General features: G+C 48.2%; 1 protein-coding gene across 2 annotated transcripts in view; it reads right to left on the bottom strand.

The window, feature by feature from the left end:
• Positions 1–15260, bottom strand: part of TNFRSF1B (TNF receptor superfamily member 1B) — a 37872-nt gene extending 22612 nt beyond the window's left edge. For both annotated transcript variants that reach the window (XM_034756504.1, XM_034756505.1), the window contains exon 1: positions 15130–15260. In XM_034756504.1, coding sequence (XP_034612395.1) covers positions 15130–15192 — 63 coding nt within the window. In that variant the 5' untranslated portion in view covers positions 15193–15260. The remainder of the gene's footprint in view (positions 1–15129) is intronic.
• Between the last annotated feature and the right edge of the window lie 5087 nt (positions 15261–20347).

Raw genomic sequence — 20347 nt, 5'->3', positions numbered from 1 at the left:
TTTTTCCACCGTTGGCAGCTTGATTTGTTAAGTGTATTTTTAAGTAACAGTTGTTTTAATACTGGTTCAATTAAAAACTTTATTTTGATTTGTTATATTACTGTTGGTTGGCTCTTAATGAAACCAGTTTAAAATTCATCCATTATAACTCATCGCTGCTCTGAAGCCAAAAGCCCCTTCATATGAAGGGGAAAAGTCACTGGCAGGGTCCCACTTCCAACACCCATAAGCTACACCACACAGCTCACCATCGACCCAAACACCTCCCTCCACGGGCTAACAGCTGGATGCAAAGGTGCACATTTTCAGGCATGAGACTTGAGAACGACAGGCATCCCTAATAACATCCCCTGGGTGTTTCCATTTTCTATTTTCGGTGGCTGCTCAAAGTGCCGAGCAAGTGTCTGCACCTCGGACTCCCACTCATCTTGCAGGGTTTCTCCCTTAGTCCAACAAATATTGAGCAGAATGCAATGTGCTGCTATAAATGGGCAGCGCAGGTTTTTTTTCAGCAGCTTTTGAACCTATTCCACAAACAGCGCCATCTCCCTTTCCACAGGCCAACTGCACTCTCCACTTCCATTCTGCAGATTCCTTCCTTTTGTCCAAGAGGCCTACAAATGGCGTCGTTAACCAGGGAAGCAGAGGATAAGCCAGGGTATAACCAAAGAAACCTCACCACCATTAATGTCCATAGGGTTCCTGTGGATAAATATTCTCTCTCTCAAAGCTCAGCTGTATCACCACAGCCCCTTCCTGGCCACCCTACATTTATGTTTGTAAACCTGCCACGGCGGTCAGCCGGCCCTTGGAACATCATTGCGGAAATTCCCCTTTCTGTGCCCTAGTACAGGGGGCAACTGATGGAACCCATGTGCCTAATATAGTTTGGGAACACCACCGGTGCAAAACCTCAATAATTTTCTAAGCATTACCCAGCTTTATAACCTGGTGCAACAGTATCTTTTCCAAGGCATGACACACCCCTATGACAGAGACTGTTGGGGCCAATCTCCCCACACCAAACTGGTTGGCCACGAACTGGTGGCACTCTGGAGTGGCTAGCTTCCAGATGACAATGGTGACCCAGGTATGGGAGAGCACAGATTGGTATGGTGACTCTGCAGTCAGTTCAACACATCACTTAAAAAAAACATCCTGAAATTCTCTCGCCAGTGCTAGTCATCCCAAGTCCGCAGAACAATCCTTTCACACCAAGCCACGTTGGTCTCCAAAGCCCAGAAATAGCACTGCATAGTGTGTAGCTGATCCAGGAGCCGGTCCTCTAGTACCAACTGCTTGGCTTTCTCTTCCTCCATGCTCCCATCCTGCTTCCACCACTGCTGAATCTCCCGCTGCTCCCGTTTAGCGACGTGACAGGTGGTCTCCAAAGCCGAAACTGTCCAGCTTTGAGTGCTGAAATACACCCCAAGCAGACTCTGTGTGATCACAGCTACCACCACAGCGGAGCAGAGCATTGCCAGGTCCATGCTGGCCGACAGCAATTCAAAAATGGCACTAGCCAGCACAGGATGGTGGAGACATGGGATTTCTCAAAAATCTGAAGCCCCCTGACTTCCCACAATTCATAGCAAAAACAATCCCAGGAGGTCCACTGCTGTGCAGTGAAGCAAAGGACCTCACTCTCTGAGAAGGCAACACCTTTGGTTCACAACAAGCTACCACTGTGCATACACATGACGCAAACTGAGAAATAAAACAGGAGTTCCACGTGCATGCTATTGGTGCAGTTCGCCTACAGCGCTTTACCAGACACAGTGCAACAAGCTTCACATTCACACACACACACACACACACACACGCCCCAGGAATGGAGAACACCCCGGATCCCGACCGACTGGAGTGGTTCGCTTCCATCTGGCACAGCAGTTGGAATGAACTGAGGTGGTAGAGAGCACTTGCGCCCCCTTATATAGCCCCATTCTCATACGCTGCTTTGAGACAGTTCAGCACCATTAGACAGTGCAATATCCCTAAGTGGGAATATGCGAGCCACTGGAAGAACTTCCCCTGTCAAGTGAAGGTGGGGCTGAGCCCTTCCTTTCTATCAAACGTAAGCTTTCACTTCAACAACAACAACAAAAGAAAAAGGTTTATAATACTTAGGGTTAGGGTTCCGTGTCTGTCACAGAGGTCACGGATTCCGTGACTTTCCATGACTTCTGCAGCGGCCGGTGTGGCTGACCCCAGGGCCGCCCAAGCAGCTGCCACGGGGCTGATGGAGCAGCTCCACAACCAGCCACTTGGGCGGCCCGGGAAGCTGGCCTCGGGGATCCCCGGAGCAGCCGCCGGTGTGGCTGGCCCTGGAACCAACGGAACAGGAGTCCCAGGGGCGGCAGGACCAACAGTGGATGGATGGCCCTGGGGGGCCCCTGGCAGCTGGTCTCGATGGCCCCTGGCGGCTGATGCTGACGGCCCCCCCCCCCCCGCAAGCGTCTGCCCCTGCCATGCCCCCCAACTAAGATTTAGTCAGAGGTATATAGTACAATCAGGACCGGTCACAGGCCGTGAATTTTTGGTTACTGCCCATGATTTGTCCATGACTTTTACAAAAAATACCCATGACTAAATCGTAGCCTTACTTACGGTGGTTGTGAAGAAAATCTAGTGAATGTAAAGCAATAGTACCCCACCTTCCTGCTTCTACCGCAAAGCGACATTGACGGGACTCTGGTCAGTTTCACAACAGCACTTCAAAATACTGTAGACCTTGTGGATGGCTGTGAAACTGACCAGAATAAGGACACTTTCAATCTGCAGCTACTTGAGACATCTTTGAACCAACGTGCACATTCACTGGGAGCAGGGGGGATCCCAAACCAGAGGCTGAGGGACGAATAGAGTAGCACAGTGCCCACTCCCTTCCCAGCACCCAAACACGCACAAATACAGCTTACAGCAGACACCCTTCGGGGGAAGGGTAGAATAGTACAGACCCCTCAACATACTCGAGGCTCCAGGATGGGGTGGAAAAGGCAGACAGGAAGCCCCTTCTCCCTTTCAGGAGCCACAGAAGGTCTTCAAATGTTTTAGATCCCTACACCCCAGAGACTGATACAAAAGTGGAGTTCCTAAGCAGCATCCTGGTAGGAATCGCACCTTCTCAGCAGCTGAGACAGCTGGGTTTTTCAGTAGGATACTGCCCCTGCACTTCATCTCCCATAGTTCCTGGCTGCTAGGTTTGGTCAGGCCTGGCTGCTGGGGGCACAGAATATTTTTCAAGTTTTGTAGCCCCCCGGGATGAGAACAAAGCCACATTCCAGCTCTAATAAGCTCAAAAAGCTGTGAGCCTGTTCCCTTTCCTGAGCTACAGTCAAGGGTTGGGGACTCTGAGGCAGACAATGCAGCCCTTTTCACCAGCAGGAGGTTCGATTAATTCTGATTTATAATTATTCTCATTTATATAAAAAGGGAAAAAAATATTTTCAAAAACGTCTAGGTTCAGTGATCCTTGTTAATGCTGGGCTTGCTATAGTAATCTCACAGGAAGAGCAACAAGTAATAGAGAAACCACACCATTTGCAAATGTGAGCTGACAGCACTTCTGCTGCAAAAGCTAGCAAAATAAAACAGGCTCTGCTGCTGGCCGCATTATTTGTAGATGAAACTCTTCGCCTGTTTATTAAGAGGAGGCCGATCAAGTGCAGTAGCTGCAGTTCTCCGGTCAGGTCATGATGAACAGTACTTAGTCCAACACACCTAAGGAATTTTTTAAATCTTAAACCTTCACTTCAAAAACAGAGAGAGAGAGAGAAATAAAACAAACCACATCATAAATTATCCTGCTGGTGAGGCTTCCCGGCAAGACACGTTCTGGTCTCATTTTCTGCACTGTCTTTTAGATGTTGCAATACTGTCCTGGAAGCGTTGAAGAGACAGAAAAACCTGTTGCTCGATGGGTTCACATCCGCCTTTCAGAAATGTTGCTTGACACGGTGCGTCTATTGACGGATACGATCACACAAAGTTTATCTGATTAGTGGTGGCTGTTGCTGACTAACTGTTAAGAAATTGTCAATTAATCCTAACCTAAACTAAGAAGAATCTTATCACTTTGGACTTGACTTCTCGGCTGAATACAATGGGCCAGGTTCTAATCTCATTGTTAAAATGTCCATGGAATTAATTCTTATTTACACTGGCATAAGCAAGAGCACAGTCAAGAACAGTCAGATAGATCTGCAGTGCAAGGACAAAATTAGGCCTCATTTGATGTTTAGCTGTCCTAAAGCTAGGTTACTTGGCTGCAGGATGATTCCTGTTTTCCCACCCTTGCCCCCTATGCCAGGGGCCAGAAGAGGATGAGTGTAGAAGCTGTTATGCCAGGCGAACCCTCAGATGCACTGGTTTTATGGTGGCTCTACACTGGGATAGTGACAGAACACCGATGCAGCAGGGGCCGGGGTCTGACCTAACATTTTTCAATTCCACCCCACTTTTGTGCAAGTCATCTCTCCCTCTGCTTTAAGTTGTACCTCTAATTACAGCGCCTAACTCGTATTATGAAAATAAACTCTTCACCTGAAAAAGAATGCTGTAAATCCGAAACCCTTTCATGGGCTGGTGTGACTCATACCATCACTCAGGAATAAAATCTGATCCCAGATTAAAGTTAATCATAACCCAGAGTAACAATCTGGCACAAGACAAGTTTGAGAAGAACCTTGCGCTGAACACTTAGGGTCAACTTTAGAGTTGTTCAGACTAGACAGTAGCATATGAGGAGGAAAGACTTTTCAGAGAATGGAAACATCTGAATGATGTCAGTGGAAGCAAAACCCATTTCCCAAGAGCAGGCAGAGACACTTACACCAGAGATTTTGATTCACCCTTTCATAACTGTTTTCTACTGCAACCTCTGTACATTAGCTGAGCAAACTTTGTCATGTTGCTACAGTGCTGGACTATCATCAGGACAAAAAGAAACAAGCCTAGTACACAGGACAGCACAGAGAGGGGAAGTACAGTACAGTAGACAATGCCCGGGACATTAGGCAGAGCACAAGAGGTGACATGCAAGAAGTGAGAGACCCAGGACTCTGTCCCTATTGAGTTAAACACACAAATGCTTACAGCACATTCCACTCTGCAGGGTGTATTACAAACTCCCAGCAACCTGATGGTCTAACCCAGGGGTGGCCAACCTGCGGCTCTTCAGAAGTTAATATGCGGCTCCTTGCATACGCACGGACTCCGGGGCTGGAGCTAGAGATGCTAACTTTCCAATGTGCCGGGGAATGCTCAGTGCTCAATCCCTGCTCTGCCCCAGGCCCTGCCCCCACTCCACCCCTTCCCCCGAGCCAGCCATGCCCTCACTCTCCCCCCTGCCACCAGAGCCTCCTGCACACCGCGTATGATCAGGGTCCGGAGGTGCTCATCGGTGCGAGGCACTGGGAGCGGGGTGGGGGAGCTGATTGGGGGCTGCTGACACATTACTGTGGCTCTTTGGCAATGTACATTGATAAATTCTGGTTCCTTCTCCCGCTCAGGTTGGCCACCCTTGGTCTAACCTACCACATGCTTATGAGGGAGCTAGCAGCAGCTTCTGTAACAAACCAGGGCCACAGCCGGTAGCTCATCAAAACACACATTTACAACACCCCTGTGCTCAAAGATTCCCAGAATGGAGCTGAGCCATCTCCTCCCTGCCCCCTTTGGGGGATTCGCACTCCAGGGACTGCAACTGTGCCTGGCCTCTCTGCTGGGCCCGATGGGAGGAGACTCACTCTCCTCACACCCCCAACCACAATCCAGACCCGCATGTTCGTATTAGAGGTGGACCCTGGGTCTTAAATTTCAAATCCAGATTGGGAGTCATCCTTCCCCAAAGCGTGAGGGGCTTGGGACGGAAGCACTGAGTAGGCGCCATGTAACAGAGAGGACTGACCAGCTCTGAAGTTTAGAGAAGGTTCCTCCCCAACATTCAGGGGGATTTGCCCCCAGGCCACTCCCAGGTTTGCACCACCGCTGGCACAATGTGAAGCACTTCACAGGTGCTAGGTATTATTAGCATGATGCTGACTTTCTCTAAATCCTGCCCTCAGGCTCTGTTGCTAGCCAGGAACTTCCCCATTTCAGCCCTTGGCGTTCCTACACAGCCCTAACTGGTAACACTCCACTCAAATGCCATCTCCAAATTCAAAGGGTCAAGTGGAGGATTTTAAACAGGAACTGCCTCCTGTAGGTAAACCACAATGAAGTCATCTAACACTCTAACATCAGAACCTGTTGCTATGGAAAAGACTGTGGTTCAGAGACGCAGTCTGTTCAGCAGCAAGATCTCCTGCAAGAGGGGAAAATATAGAGCTTTATTTAAAATAACTGAGCTGGTAATTTGGAGGACAAATACTGTCAGGGCCAAATCCTGCCCTCAGACGGTGGCAACTCTCACTGAAGTCAAGGGGTGCTACGCCCGTGTAACTGAGATCAGAACCAGGCCCTAAGACCTACCCTCAAAGCATTGAGCTCTTCAAAATCACTTACTGCCATCACTGCTCTAAGATGGGGGTGGGCAAACTTTTTGGCCCGAGGGCCACATCTGGGTATGGAAATTGTATGGCAGGCCATGAATGCTCATGAAATTGGGGTTGGGGTGTGGGAGGGGGTGCGGGCTCTGGGGAGGGGCCAGAAATGAGGAGTTCAAGGTGCGGGAGGGGGCTCTGGGCTGGGACAGGGGGGTTGGGGTGCAGGGGGGAAGGTGACGGCTCCAGCTGGAGGTGCGGGCTCTGGGGTGGGGCTGGGGGTGCAGGAGGGAGCTCTGGGCTGGGACCAAGGAGTTAGGAGAGTGGGAGGGGGATCAGGGCTGGGGCAAGGGGTTGCAGCACGGAAGGGAGTCATGGAGCCGGCTCCAGGTGGTGCTTACCTCAAGCAGCTCCCGGAAGCAGTGGCATGTCCCCGCTCCGGCTCCCACGTGGAGGCGCAGCCAGGCAGCTCTGCATGCTGCCACGTATGCAGGCACCACCGCTGCAGCTCCCACTGGCCATGGCACCCGGCCAATGGGAGCTGCGGGGGCGGTGCTTGGGGCGGAGACAGCACGCGGAGCCCCCTTGCTGCCCCTACATATAGGAGCAGGAAGGGGGACATGCTGCTTCTGGGAGCTGTGCAGAGCCACAGCATACGCTGAGTGGGGCAAGCCCCCGACCCTGCTCCCTGGCTACAGTGCCAGAGCAGGGCAAGCCCCCAACCCCGCTCACCAACAGGAGCTTGAGGGACGGATTAAAACATCTGAAGGGTCGGATATGGCCCAGGGCCGTAGTTTGCCCATCTCTGCTCTAAGACAAGTTTATGGGTCCATTGTATGAATAGTTCATCCATCCTGTACTCTCTAGGAGTAAAGAGGGCCAGAACAAGGCCTGTAAACTACTTAATGCGGGTCTTCTGTACAAGGGTGAATTTCACTCTATAAGCTAGGAGCTGGGCATATTCTGATAGCAATGGACAGTACAACTCTCCTTCCCTGACCATCAGCCCCCCAAACCCCAAAATCTTCTGTATTTTCCTTTCTTAGGACTATGGATTTTCTTTTCCTAGCTTACCTTAGAGTTTTATACTGCCACTCATCACCATAGCATCCGAGCACATTTTTCCCATCATAAACTAGGAAAGCAGGAAACTTTATTACGCACGGAACTCATTTCTAATTCACAAAAACAACGTAAGTGCCCAAAAAGATCTGGCCCACACTCCGGCTTGAAGATGCAGGGCCAGAATCTGATCGCTGTCGCACGGATGTAAATCCGGTGTCACCCCAATGGGTAGAGCTAGTCTAACAGACAAAATCAGAATCCAGTCAACAATACTTAATAAATCCTACCCGCCACCTGATTTTCTTTACTGGTCCTTGTCTAGAATACTGTATCTTGATCTCGTCTGTACTATCAGATCCAGAGACAGATGCTTAAGAGACCACAGCTGTCAGTGGCTTTCTGATTTGTTGCTGATAGCTAACTTTGGTTTACTTTTGATGATACATCTTCTAATACCAACATTCAACAATATGTTGAAGGTGAGAATCATACTTTTGAGATTTTAGTCATATATCCTGTTCGTTTTCTATGATCTTGCTCTGCTAACCATCACTGGTGTATATTAACTAAGACACTGCTCTGGGGCATACGTACACAAAAAGTTTGTACATGCAGGCTCAGAGTAAATGTTAATAACATTTATGTGGAATAACGTGGAATTTTATAAGAACAGTTATGAAATTGAATTATTTTCCCTCTAATTCCGATACTGGTGAGCAGCTTCAAGTTTCACTACTCTCCAATAGGACTATATCTGTGCACGTGCTGATATAACACTCAATTTCACTGACTAGGCCCTGGTCTACACTACACTCATGCTGGTATAACTGTGTTGCTCAGGTGTGGAAAATCCACACCCCTAAATGACGCCGTTATGCCAACCAAACTCCTGGGGTAGAGAGCGCTGTGTCAACAGGAGGACATCTCCTGTGACATAGCTACCACCTCCCATGTTGGCAGAGTACCTATGCCAATGGGAGAAGCTCTCTCGTTGGTGTAGGTAGCGTCTTCACTAAGCGCTACAGCAGCGCTCTAAGTGTAGACAAGTCCCGAGTGTCCAGAGGCCTGTATAAAGATCTGGAACCCAAGATGACAGGAGCTGTACAAACAAATATGAAGACATGGTCCCTAATCCTCAAATCTTACAACATAAGACAAGGGTCATGAGAAAAGAGGATAGATATTACACACAGTTACCATTTTGAGCAGAGTAAGGGAGAGGGAGGAATCAGAGATGACCACCTGAAGCACATGGAGAATGGTGGTGTCAACACTGGCAGAGAAGAGGGTCGGAGAAAGTTGCAGAAGGAAAAAAAAAACAAGGAAGCAGATTTGCCCATATTAAGTAAATATAAATTGATGGTAAGACATCCAGGAAGAGGTATCTGAGACAGGCGGAGATGTAAGATTGAATGGAGAGGGGCAGAGTGGGAGTGGGGAAGACAACAGGCAAATCATCAGCAAAAAGAGAGCAGACGAAATCATGTGAGGAGACGAGATCTCCCAGAGAGAGGGCGTAAAAGGAGAAGTTCTGGTTATATAAAATTAAGGGGAAACATTCATAAAGGCTTCTTGTAATGTGGCATTTGGGGGATTTTTAATATAGAATTTCCTGGCTCTGCAGCGTTTGTGTATTTTAAACTACAATGTCCTATTTAGATTTCTCCCTTACAACCTTACCTCCTGCTTAATATAATTTGAACTGTGAATCATACAAAGGGCATTAGTGCATTATTCTCCGTCATTGCCTGGTCTTCTTCCTCTTGCGTATGCTGCACTGTGCTCCTTCTGAGACTACAATTTCTCTGCGTAATACCCACACCCCGACGTCAACCGGGGAAACGAAACTTGAATGCAGAGTTGTTCAAGGTAAATCCTAAATTAGCAGCCAGCATCTCTCCTGGACGCTCTATTTACATCAGTCTGGGAAAGGGGAAAAGTGCCAGATGAGTGGAACAATGTGAAGATACCAAAGAAAGGAACTCTCAGTGATTGTAATAACTGGCATGGTATCACACTTTTATCTGTGCCAGGCAAAGTATTGTGTAAGATCATAGTCCAGCTTATATCAGAGGCAGTTGATAGCGCTCTCAGAAAAGAGCAAGCTGGTTTTCAGAAAGGGAGTGGATGCACAGACCAGATCGTCACTCTATGAAACATAACAGAACAGTGCTTAGAATGGCAACAGCAACTCTACATGAATTTCATAGACTTTGAGAAGGCTTTTGATAGCATTCACAGGACCAGCCTACGGTGCATTCTGCAGGCATATGGAATTCCTTTCCGTATAATCAACATCATCAAAAGCTTCTACTTCAACTTTACATGCAGTGTTGATCACAGAGAGCTCAGTTTTGAAGTCAAAACAGAAGTATGTCAGGGGTGTCTCATGTCTGCAATCCTCTTCAACATTGCCATCGACTGGGTCACGCAGCATACAACAGGAGACATGCCAAGAAGCATTAAATGGACACTCTTCTCATCCCTTGAAGACCTGGACTTTGCAGATGATGTCACTCTCCTATCACATACCCAACACCATATACAAGAAAAAAATAACTCAACTCAACGCATTCAGCCAGCAAATTGGACTGAAAATCAACCACAATAAGATAGATATCATGACCTCTAATATTGCCTCACCATCACCAGTACGGATACAGGATTATGTTCTCACCAATGTGGAAACATTCACATACACCTGTACCCCGATATAACGCGACCCGATATAACACGAATTCGGATATAACGCGGTAAAGCAGCGCTCCGACTGGGTGGGGCTGCGCGCTCCGGCGGATCAAAGCAAGTTCGATATAATGCGGTTTCACCTATAACGTGGTAAGATTTTTTGGCTCCCGAGGACAGCGTTATATCGGGGTAGAGGTGTACTTGGGCAGCACCATCCACCAGGATGGTGGAACAAGCCAGGACATCCGGAACAGAATCAATAAAGCCAGGAACACCTTCAGGAGCTTAAATACAGTCTGGAAATCATCAAAATACAAACACCAAAACCAAACACAAGATTTATCAGAGCTGCGTGCTTTCAACACCCTACTTTATAGTGCAGAATGCTGGAGAATGAGAAAGTCTGACATGTCTGAACTGTCTTCATTCCATACAACCTGCCTCAGAAAAATCCTCCCTATCTTTTGGCCCAGCACAATCTCAAACCAAGATCTATTAACACAGTGCAGCCAAGAGGATCTGAGCACCGTCATTGCCAGGAGGCGCTGGAGATGGATCAGTCACGTGCTTCGGATGGAAACGGATTCCACCACCAGAGTAGCAATAAGATGGACACCTGAAGGCAAGTGAAAACAAGGCCGCCCGAAAACAACATGGCGAAGAGCTGTGGAAGCCGAGCTGAAAAGCCTGGGGCACAGCAGGGGAACCATTGAAAGACTTGCCAGAAACATACAGGAGTGGAGGAACTTCGTCACTGTCCTAAATGTCAGAGGCATAATAGGAATATCTGATGATGATGATGATGATGATGAGCCCAAACCTCACAAGCCTGAGTCAGCTGGCATGGGCCAGCCACGGGTTTTTAATTGTAATCTAGACATAACCTTCCCGGCCAAACCCAAACCCTGTATCCATGGCCCTTGGGAAAATTCAGAGATGGCTCCAAACTTGGCAACTTGGGCCCATATCTAGATACAAGGAATTCCGAAAATGATGCTGTACATAGGACCTAACTCACAGCAGGCCTGGTATTCTCAACATTCCCATACCTGCCACTGGAAAAAAAATGACTATGGATCAAACAAACTGCAAACATTAGAGTGACATTTTCTGCCAGTATGTTGAACCCAGAATCACAGGGTTAGAAGAGACCACAAGGGTCAGTCTAACCCCTTGCCAAGATGCAGGATTTGTTGCGTCTAAACCACCCAAGACAGATGGCTCCAGCCTCCTTTTGGAAACCTCCAGTGAAGGAGCTTCCGCAACCTCCCTAGGCGTCTGTTCCGTTCTCCTACTGTTCTTACAGTAAGGAGGTTTTTCCTGAGATGTACTCTAAATTTGCTAAATTTACCTCCTGTTTCCCCTGTGACACTAACGGCTTTGCACAGCTCCGTTTACAGTCTCTTAGCCACAGAACTCCTTCATCCTTGCAGCACAAATGAAAATGTGTGCAACCAGCTAGCCCTGGCACACAGACCTAATGGTGAGACAAGCTGGGGAAATCAGCACGGTTATTCTGAGCTTCTTGCTTTGGTGTTTTAACCGCCTCTCCCCCATTCCCATCCCTCAGCTGCCCAGGCCTTGTATCATGGTCATCACTCATCCGGCCAAGATCTAAATGGAAATTCTTCGGAAACCAGTTATCACTTACAGGATGGGTCACCAGAGAGAGACCAGAGACACTCAGCTTGCGAGTGAAAGGCATGTGCCCTTGTGGGCTGCTGAAACCACTTCTATTAAAAACACCAAAACATTCTGGTTGACTGAAATGCTCTAAATGGCAAGATTTAGGCTCAGTTCCTGTGGGTAAGTGCAGCCTTTGACAAGAATCTTTCAAGTAACTCCGAATGAATGAGAAAAACAAACCAAGAAAAAGTGTGTCATTCAAGAGCTATTTGCTTTGCTAGTTTCCCCTGACTGAACCCTCCTGCCAGCAAATAAAATGCTGAGCTTTCATTAGATCCACTACGCACCGGTTCTTTGAACTGATCACATTTTGCAATAATGGGCAGAAGATCTCTTTTTTCCACATCATTATGGTGGCTGCAACGTTTCTGAAGTGACCTTTTTTTTTTCCCCCCAATCTGCATGTGATTTATTTATTTTATTTTTTTGCTGGTGAAAGGTGCAAGATTCACAGCCCAAAAAGACCAAATACCCCTATTTGTCAACAGAATGGGTACAGCATGGGCAGTGATGGTGAAAGCATCCCCAATTCTCTGCCACGAGTGTGGGACCATGTATAGGAGTGAACAAGGAGTTCACTGTTGATAACCCAGTCAATCTTTGGCCTCACTGAAGCTCCAGCAAGGGGCACAAGCAGGGCTAATTGTGAGGATTTTGGTGATGAAATGCACCACAAGACTAAGACACAAAGCAGGCAAACTGGCAACCAAATGCTAACAGCTTTCAGTCACTACTTACCTGGGTTAGATTCAAACTGGAAGACTATGGCTGAAAAACTTGCTAAACTGTTACCAATCCACCAAGGTATCCAGTCCCTCTACAATACCACTGTATAACTCCAGGTGTAATATATATAAAATACCATTGTGTAACTCTATTACACCTGGAGTTATACAGTAGTATGTATACACACACACACACACACACACACACTCATCCTGATTGTCTGGTCACTTTAGCTTTTCATCCTATAAACCGTAAATTAATATAAAGAAATACGTAAATAAATTGCACATCCTATCAAAGCTTCCCCAACATGGGAAATATTTTAGATCTTGAAATAAATAAGAAACGTACATATCAGCATGATGGAGGTAAATTATGAATGTCCAATTCTGTACCTATTCAGATAACGTCACCCAAGATGTCTTGGCCTATATAAAGTGTTTGTTATACTGTATAGGTATTTTAAACATGTGAACCAGAGGTCACTAAAACTATTACAAAATCACTTCTTCCTAAATATCAGAAAGGCAAATGACACCTCAGATCCCTCATTACTGTACTGTGCATGCAGATCGGTGTCAAGGCCCTGGGGCTCACCCCTGACTATCTCACCTTCACTGTGGTCCTGTTATCCAGGTCCCTCCCCTACTATCGACATTTGCTTGGAAGCTATTTTCAGCTCTTTGAATGTCTCAATTTTTCTGGTGTTCTTTTCTCCAGATTCCTAGTCCTGTTCACTAACATCATTCTGGTCTCCAGACTTCTACATTTGCTATAAATAAGCACCAAAGAGCCAAATCTTGGATTCTCTGCACATCCCAGACTATTGGAGATCGGGGTGTGCAAGGAACACAAGACCAGGTACATACAAAGCTTCACTGAAACTCTGTCTAAAGCAGTGATGCTCAGACTGACGCTCGCTCATGCGCCACAAGTGGCTTTTTAATGGGTCTCCAGCGGCTCTTTGCAGCACCTGATATTAAAACACTGGGTGATTTAATTAAATCATTAACCAATCAAGATGCTTTTAGTATGTTATTAACCAATTCAGTTAAATTAATTTATTTGCTGTGAGAATTGTGTGTGTGTATATATATATACACACACACACACACATATATATATATACACATACATACATACACACACACACTTTAAACAGTATGACGGGGATGTACTTCTGTTTATATTTTTATAATATATATATAAAAATATAAACACAAGTACTTCCCCTTCATACTGTTTAAATATGACTAGCACTATAGTAAATGAAACAATGAATTCACACCACTACAGCTCTTTTGGGTAATGTTGGTTGCTAATTTTGCTCCTGAACCACTGAGATCGGAGTATCACAGATCTAAAATATTTATATGGTCTCCCTTGCACAGTATCTGAGTACACCACCACCTTTATTGTATTTATCCTTGTATTTATCCAGGCATAAATCAATATAGTGTGTAAACACAACGTTCAAAGTCAAAATGGCCTTTCCAAGGTTTCTTACTTGGAAAGTTATGTGCTCTGTTAAACAGAAACATAGGCTAAAGTGGAAGGGTCCCAGCTGTAGCTCCAAATCACGCTGTAGATCTAAATCAAAGGACTTTTCTGTGTATATAAGGGCAGATTTTAAAGTCTTATCAAGTACAACCAAAGGTTCCTGTTTAATACACAGTAAACAATGTGCAGATTTTTATTCTGCACTTGCCAGGGTGCACTTAGTCTGTGCAAAATAAGCAAACAGCCCAAGGAAGCGGATCTAGTGCTAACGCGGATTCCACAAAGAGGGAACCCACCGAGCGTAACAATGTTTTTAAAAAAGTAGTGACATTTGCAACGCTGTAAAGGGTTAAACCTGGGCTGCGATTTGAGGGTCTGCAGAGCTCGAGGGGCAGAAGCAGAGGCCGTTTGAGAATTACAAATACTATAGTCATAACAGTAAAACAGTGAGCAATTTATTTTCTCACTCATTCAGAGCAGACGCCCCAGCCCCCAGATGTAATCATCTCTCGGGGGCAGAGACTGGCTCCGCACACACGCATCTCCGAGGGGCCCCTTGGGCCATACCGCAATGCACAGTCAATAGAAGAAGAATGAACAGGATGCACCCAAACCTCGGTGCACTGAAAAGGGGGGCGCGTTTGCGCCGCGGATTAAGGCACCCAACGGTGGAATCTGGTCTCCCCCCAGTCTGGAAACGGGGCTCGTGGGGTGCCGGGAGGGGAGGCAGTGAAATGACTGTAGCCCTAAGGCGAGGAGTAAGCAGGGGGCTAATACAGACGCAATCGGGGGAGAGGGAGGCCAGGACTCGGCGGGCGGCGGTGATCAGAGCCCGGGCGCCCAGCCCGCTCCCCCCACCTATGGGTTCCCAGCAGCCGCCCGGTCTGAGTCAATGGGAGCTGTTACGGGAAAGGGCCGGAGCCCGGCCGGGCTGGGGTCCGGGTCCAGGTCCAGCCCGGGGTCCCGGGCCGCGCTCACCCACCTTGCCGGGCAGCGAGCCCGCCACGTGCAGCAGCAGCGCTCCCACCAGCCAGCCGGGCCCCATCCTGCAGCCCCGCCGCGCCACTCGCCCAGCAGAGCCCGCGGCGCCGCGACTGAAACCCGCCGCGGGGAGCCAGCCGAGGGGTGGAGCGGGGCGGCGCCGGCTCTAGGACATCCCCCCGGGGCTGAGCGCAAGCCAGCGCCGGCCTCGGCCCCTCCCTCCCGGCTAAGGAGTGGGGGCTGCTAGGAAAAGCCCCCCCTTGGGGGCCAGATGTCCTGATTTTATAGGGACAGACCCGATACTTGGAGCTTTTTCTTATATAAGTGCCTATTACCCACACACACACACACAGTCCCGATTTTTCACACTTGCTATCTGACCTCCTACCTCCCGCCCCAAGCACTCCTTGCCTTGCCTGGAGCGGGGGCAGCTGCAGCCCTGCAGGGTGGGAAGTACTTGGGGGGGGGCATAAATATCCGAGGTGGGGTTGCAGGAGGCTGATCCAATCCCCCAAAGGTCAGTCCCGTCTCTGCCTGGCGCAGGATGGCTCGGCTCGCAGGTGCCTTGGGCTTAGGGCAGGGCAAATGGGGCTCCCCCAAGGCTTGGGCCAGCTCAGGGCCAGCGCTAGCCCAAAGCAAGAATATTTTTGCTGCCCGCTCAGGACTAACTGCTTGCCTTGCATTGTTTCCACAAACCAAAAATATCCCACCCCAACCTGCACTAATACAGGGGGTAAAGAGTTCTCATTAAATGAGATGAATGGGATTTGGGGGGGCAATACTAAAGTGAGGCCCTTTCCACCTGGGGGCCCTAAGAAATGGCTTACAAGCCCTGTCTACACTACAAACGTGTGGGTATAACTCGGGTTTGCTCAGCGATGCAGTTATCCCGAGCGGACCAAACTCCTGGTGTAGATAGAGCTGTGTCGACAAGAAGCCTTCTCCCACTGATATAGCTACCACCTCTCAGGGAGGTGGATTAACTATGTCAGTGGTTCTCAAACTTTTGTCCTGGTGACCCCTTTCACATAGCAAGCCTCTGAGTGCAACCCCCCCCCCTTATAAATTAAAAACACTTAAATATATTTAACATCATTATAAATGCAGGAGGCAAAGCAGGGTTTGAAGTGGAGGCTGACAGCTCATGACCGCCCCATGTAATAACCTTGTGACCCCCTGAGGGCTCCCAACCCCCAGTTTGAGAACCCCTGAACTATGCTAATGGGCGACCCCCCCCCATGGGAGTAGGTAGGATCTTCACTAAGCACTACAGTGGTGCAGCTGCTGTGCTGTAAGTGTAGACAAGCCCTTCGTCACTACTGCCCAGATTAGACAGATTTCTCCAGAGCAGATGACACATTTTTCCCTTCCAGCACTCCACCCATGAACTGCAGTACAATCAGCTGCACCTATCTGATGGGAATCTAAACCCTGGGGCCTTGTGTACACTGGGGAAGTGACTCATGATAGAAAACATGTTACCTAGCTACCAAGCACAATTTTGTCTTTAGTCAGACAAAGAGAAGGGTGTTTAAGAACAGGTCTGCTACTTGTGATTAACCCTAGGGTACCTTTCCAAGGTTAACTATGACCAGCTAACTGGCTTTAAAACATGAGAGTAAACATGACTTAGCACCTAGTGTAGACAGAGACACAGCATGTTTAAAAACATGGTAGCTGATTGTGGTTAATGCCCCGCTCCTCTCCAGAGTTAACCATGACTGAGTAACACGATCCCTGGGTGGGAGTGGGGAAAACCGTGACCAGCTAGTAAGTTTTTACACATGCTTTGTCCTGCTCTACACTAGCCCTGTCATATTTGACATCAAGATACATTTTCCCATTGTAGACACAGCCTATGAGTATAATAAATGTTTCCTTGTCTGAATTTACTCTGTAGCAAAAACTGTCATGTTTTATGGGCCAAACACTACTCCCCTTACTCATGGGAATATTCCCACAGCCTTCAAGTCACCTCTTGGGAAGAGGAGAAGGTGGGGTTCAGATTAGGGGGAAGGGGTGAAGATAGGAACAATACAGCAGGGTGGAGTGGAGATGGGAAGTGTAGTCTCAGCGGGAATTTCTCCAGCTCATTGGTCCCTTTTCTGTTTCCCTTTCATTATTTATTTCTCTGATCTGCTATTTTGCCTCTCTTAACATTCCAGCTTTTTTCCAATCCCTTCTACAGCTTCATCATCCACCAAATATGCTTTTAAAACTTGTGATGTGGGGGGGGATGGGAATCACACTCTAAGCAACCCACACGGTCACCGTACAAACATCTGTGAAATTGCTCCAGTGGTTGTTTGCAGGGTAATAAATCAGCTATTACATACATTCCAGGGGAGGCAAGGTGCAGACTGAACATCATAACCTATGATGTAATCTCATGCTCCATGAAGGATAAATTTGGTTCACACTTCAGCACTCATTTGAGTATCTGGGCTTCAGCTCTTCAATCCAGTACTCCTATCTTGGGGTGTGTGTGGGGGTGTGTGTGTGCACAGCCACTGACAAGAAGGTATATTGGGGGATCCCTATATGAGGGGAAAGGGGCCTGCTGGCATGGTGGACAAGGGGGAAAATGAAGGTTCACACAAAGCACCTGCCATGGAGCTGGAACAGGGGACCCTGCTATAGGGGGAAGGAGAGAACGGAAGTTATATAAACACTTGCCACCGGGAAGGGGGAAGAACGAATGGGTGCGCCCAAAAAGCCACTAGCAGGTGGAGATTGTGGGGAGTTTCAGGGAGTCCCTGAAATAGAGGGGAATGGGAGAGGGGTGCCTAGGGAACTCGTTGGAGGGAATGGAGGGATGCCAGGAGGCCCTGGTGTATGCGATATTCGCTTTGGTAGGCCGAGTGTAAGTGTGCAAACCCCTACTAAGATCAGAAAGACTCTCAGTGACTGCAGTGGCCTTGGTCCTGTCTCCATCTCACCCTAATTAAAATAAACCATAGCATTAACCCAGGGCCAGCCTCACTCTCTTCGTCCCGCTCCCCAGTTCTGCTCCATTTTTTCTTAGGCACACACACAGGTTTGAACTTGGGGGTTGTTTGGGGGGAGGAAATAAGTAAGTTCCCTCAATCTAATATCTCAGCCCTTGTGAAGAAGATGATTGTGATGTCCGAAATTTACCTTTACCCCCTCCTGTCACAACGCTATAGCTATATTTTATACATTACCTCTGGTACACGCAATACATTTTAGCACAAGATCTCTATGGATACATCTGCCCTTCTGTTCTAATTAGAAAGGGGAACTTTCTGTTCTGAGCCTGAATTGAATTTACACTGAAGTTTATTGACACCCAGATGAAAGCTTCTTGAAAGCTTCTGCCCAAATTGTGTAAATAAGCCTTAATGGCAGAGGTGAAGGTAAGCCGGTACGCTGGGCCGGACCGTACCAGCTTCCCCAGGCCAGCGATTTAAAGGGCCTGGGGCTCCCCGCAGCGGCCAGAGCCCCAGGCCCTTTAAATTGCCACCAGAGCCCTGCTGCCAGAGCCCCTGGGTGGCGGAGGCGGTGATTTAAAGAGCCCTGTATATAACCACCACAGCCCCCGGCTGCCACTGCTACCCCAGGGGCTCTGGCAGCGGGGCTCAGGCGGGGATTTAAAGGGCCTGGGGTTCTGGCCGCTGCTGGGATTTAAAGGGGCGGTAGCGGCGGTCAGAGCCCCGGGCCCTTTAAATCTCCGCCAGAGCCCCAAGCCCCGGGGTAGCGGCGGCAGCCAGGAGCTCCTGGCGGTCCGTCAGCAATTTAAAGGGCCCGGGGCTCCCCTGCGGCCGGGAGCCCCTGGCCCTTTAAATCACCACTGGAGCCCTGGGCTGCCGCCATTACCCCGGGGGCTCCAGCAGCGGGGCTCAGGCAGCGATTTAAAGGGCTTGGGGCTCCACTGCAGTAGTGGCAGCTGGAGCCCCGGGCCCTTTAAATGGCCCCCTAGTCCCGGGGCTCCCAGCCGCCTCTGCAGCTGGTAGCTCCAGGGGTGATTTAAAGGGCCTGGGGCTCCCTGCCGCTACCACAGCTGGAGCCCTGGGCCCTTTAAATCAAGACTTAAAGGGCCCGGGGATTTAAAGGCCCCGCCTCTTCGGGTTGAGGCCCCGCCCCCCGCTCAGGACTCCGGAGTACCGGTAAGTCTTTTAAGTTACCTTCATCCCTGCTTAATGGGAACGAGAATCAGACCCTTTGGATGTGAATTGCATTCCCTGGTGATGAGGGAACCTGCAGCTGCCAAACTGCTGTCTTAAAGATTAAAATTGTTTGGTCTTTGAAACAGGAAAAAATAAAAAACCTTTTCATTTTCCTGGGACCCATCTGATTCTTTAACACTTGCTTAATTACAGGGCACTTTATACAAACTTTCATCAAGAATATCAAAAAGCAAAGTGTGCCCACAGGCTAATCCACATTTAATTTTTTCCATTACAAAAGTTAGCAAAATTGTCGTTTTAACCAACTACACTAGATCTAGCAAAAAAATGCATTTAATCCCCCTTGAAAAAACTATTGTATTAACCAGATTAACATATGCACAGGGCACACACCTCTATAACTAATTCCATTATTGTGGAAAACCCTTACAATCACAGTCACATGAGCATTGTTATTCAGAACCGCGTCGGTGTTCTTAGCTGAAAGAAGAGTCATTTCTCCATAACCCATGCTGAGCCCTGGGAAACAATGAGGCACCCGTGGTTAAAATGAAGAAAGTCTGGGCAAATTTTGTCCTCTGTGGTTTCACTTCCTTCTTGCATCTTAGTTTAACGACAATATTTGGTGAGCTGGCCTTCTGCTGCACAATATCAAGAAGTTTTAGCGAGAAATGTTATTTCAATTTGCTTCCGTCTTCACCACCATGTGCAACTTCCACTGAAGACGAGCACTAAGAACAGTAGAGACCCAGACTGTTGCCTTTTAGTTTTAGGAGCAGCATGTCTTCTGCATGTAACAAACAAGTACAACAGAGAAGGCCCACACCAGAGGTTTCTTTAACTTTGCAGAGGAGCCGAAGACACGTGCAGCAGCAATAGCAACTGGTGTTGAGCAGCACAGAAGATTTATGGAGAGGAAAGGAGAATTCAAGAAGGAATATGTGAAGGAGCTGCCCATGTTTGGGCCTAGCGCCATTTTGCAAATGAATTAGAGGCAGCGAGTCAGGATGGTGGGATTCTCCGGCTTGCTCTGCCTTACTGCGTCCTCAGAAAGTCACACTCTCTGTGCCT

The sequence above is a fragment of the Trachemys scripta genome, chromosome 24 (assembly GCF_013100865.1).
Source record: "Trachemys scripta elegans isolate TJP31775 chromosome 24, CAS_Tse_1.0, whole genome shotgun sequence".
In the NCBI taxonomy this organism is placed as follows: domain Eukaryota; kingdom Metazoa; phylum Chordata; order Testudines; family Emydidae; genus Trachemys; species Trachemys scripta.
This window is presented reverse-complemented; position numbering and strand designations above follow the sequence as displayed.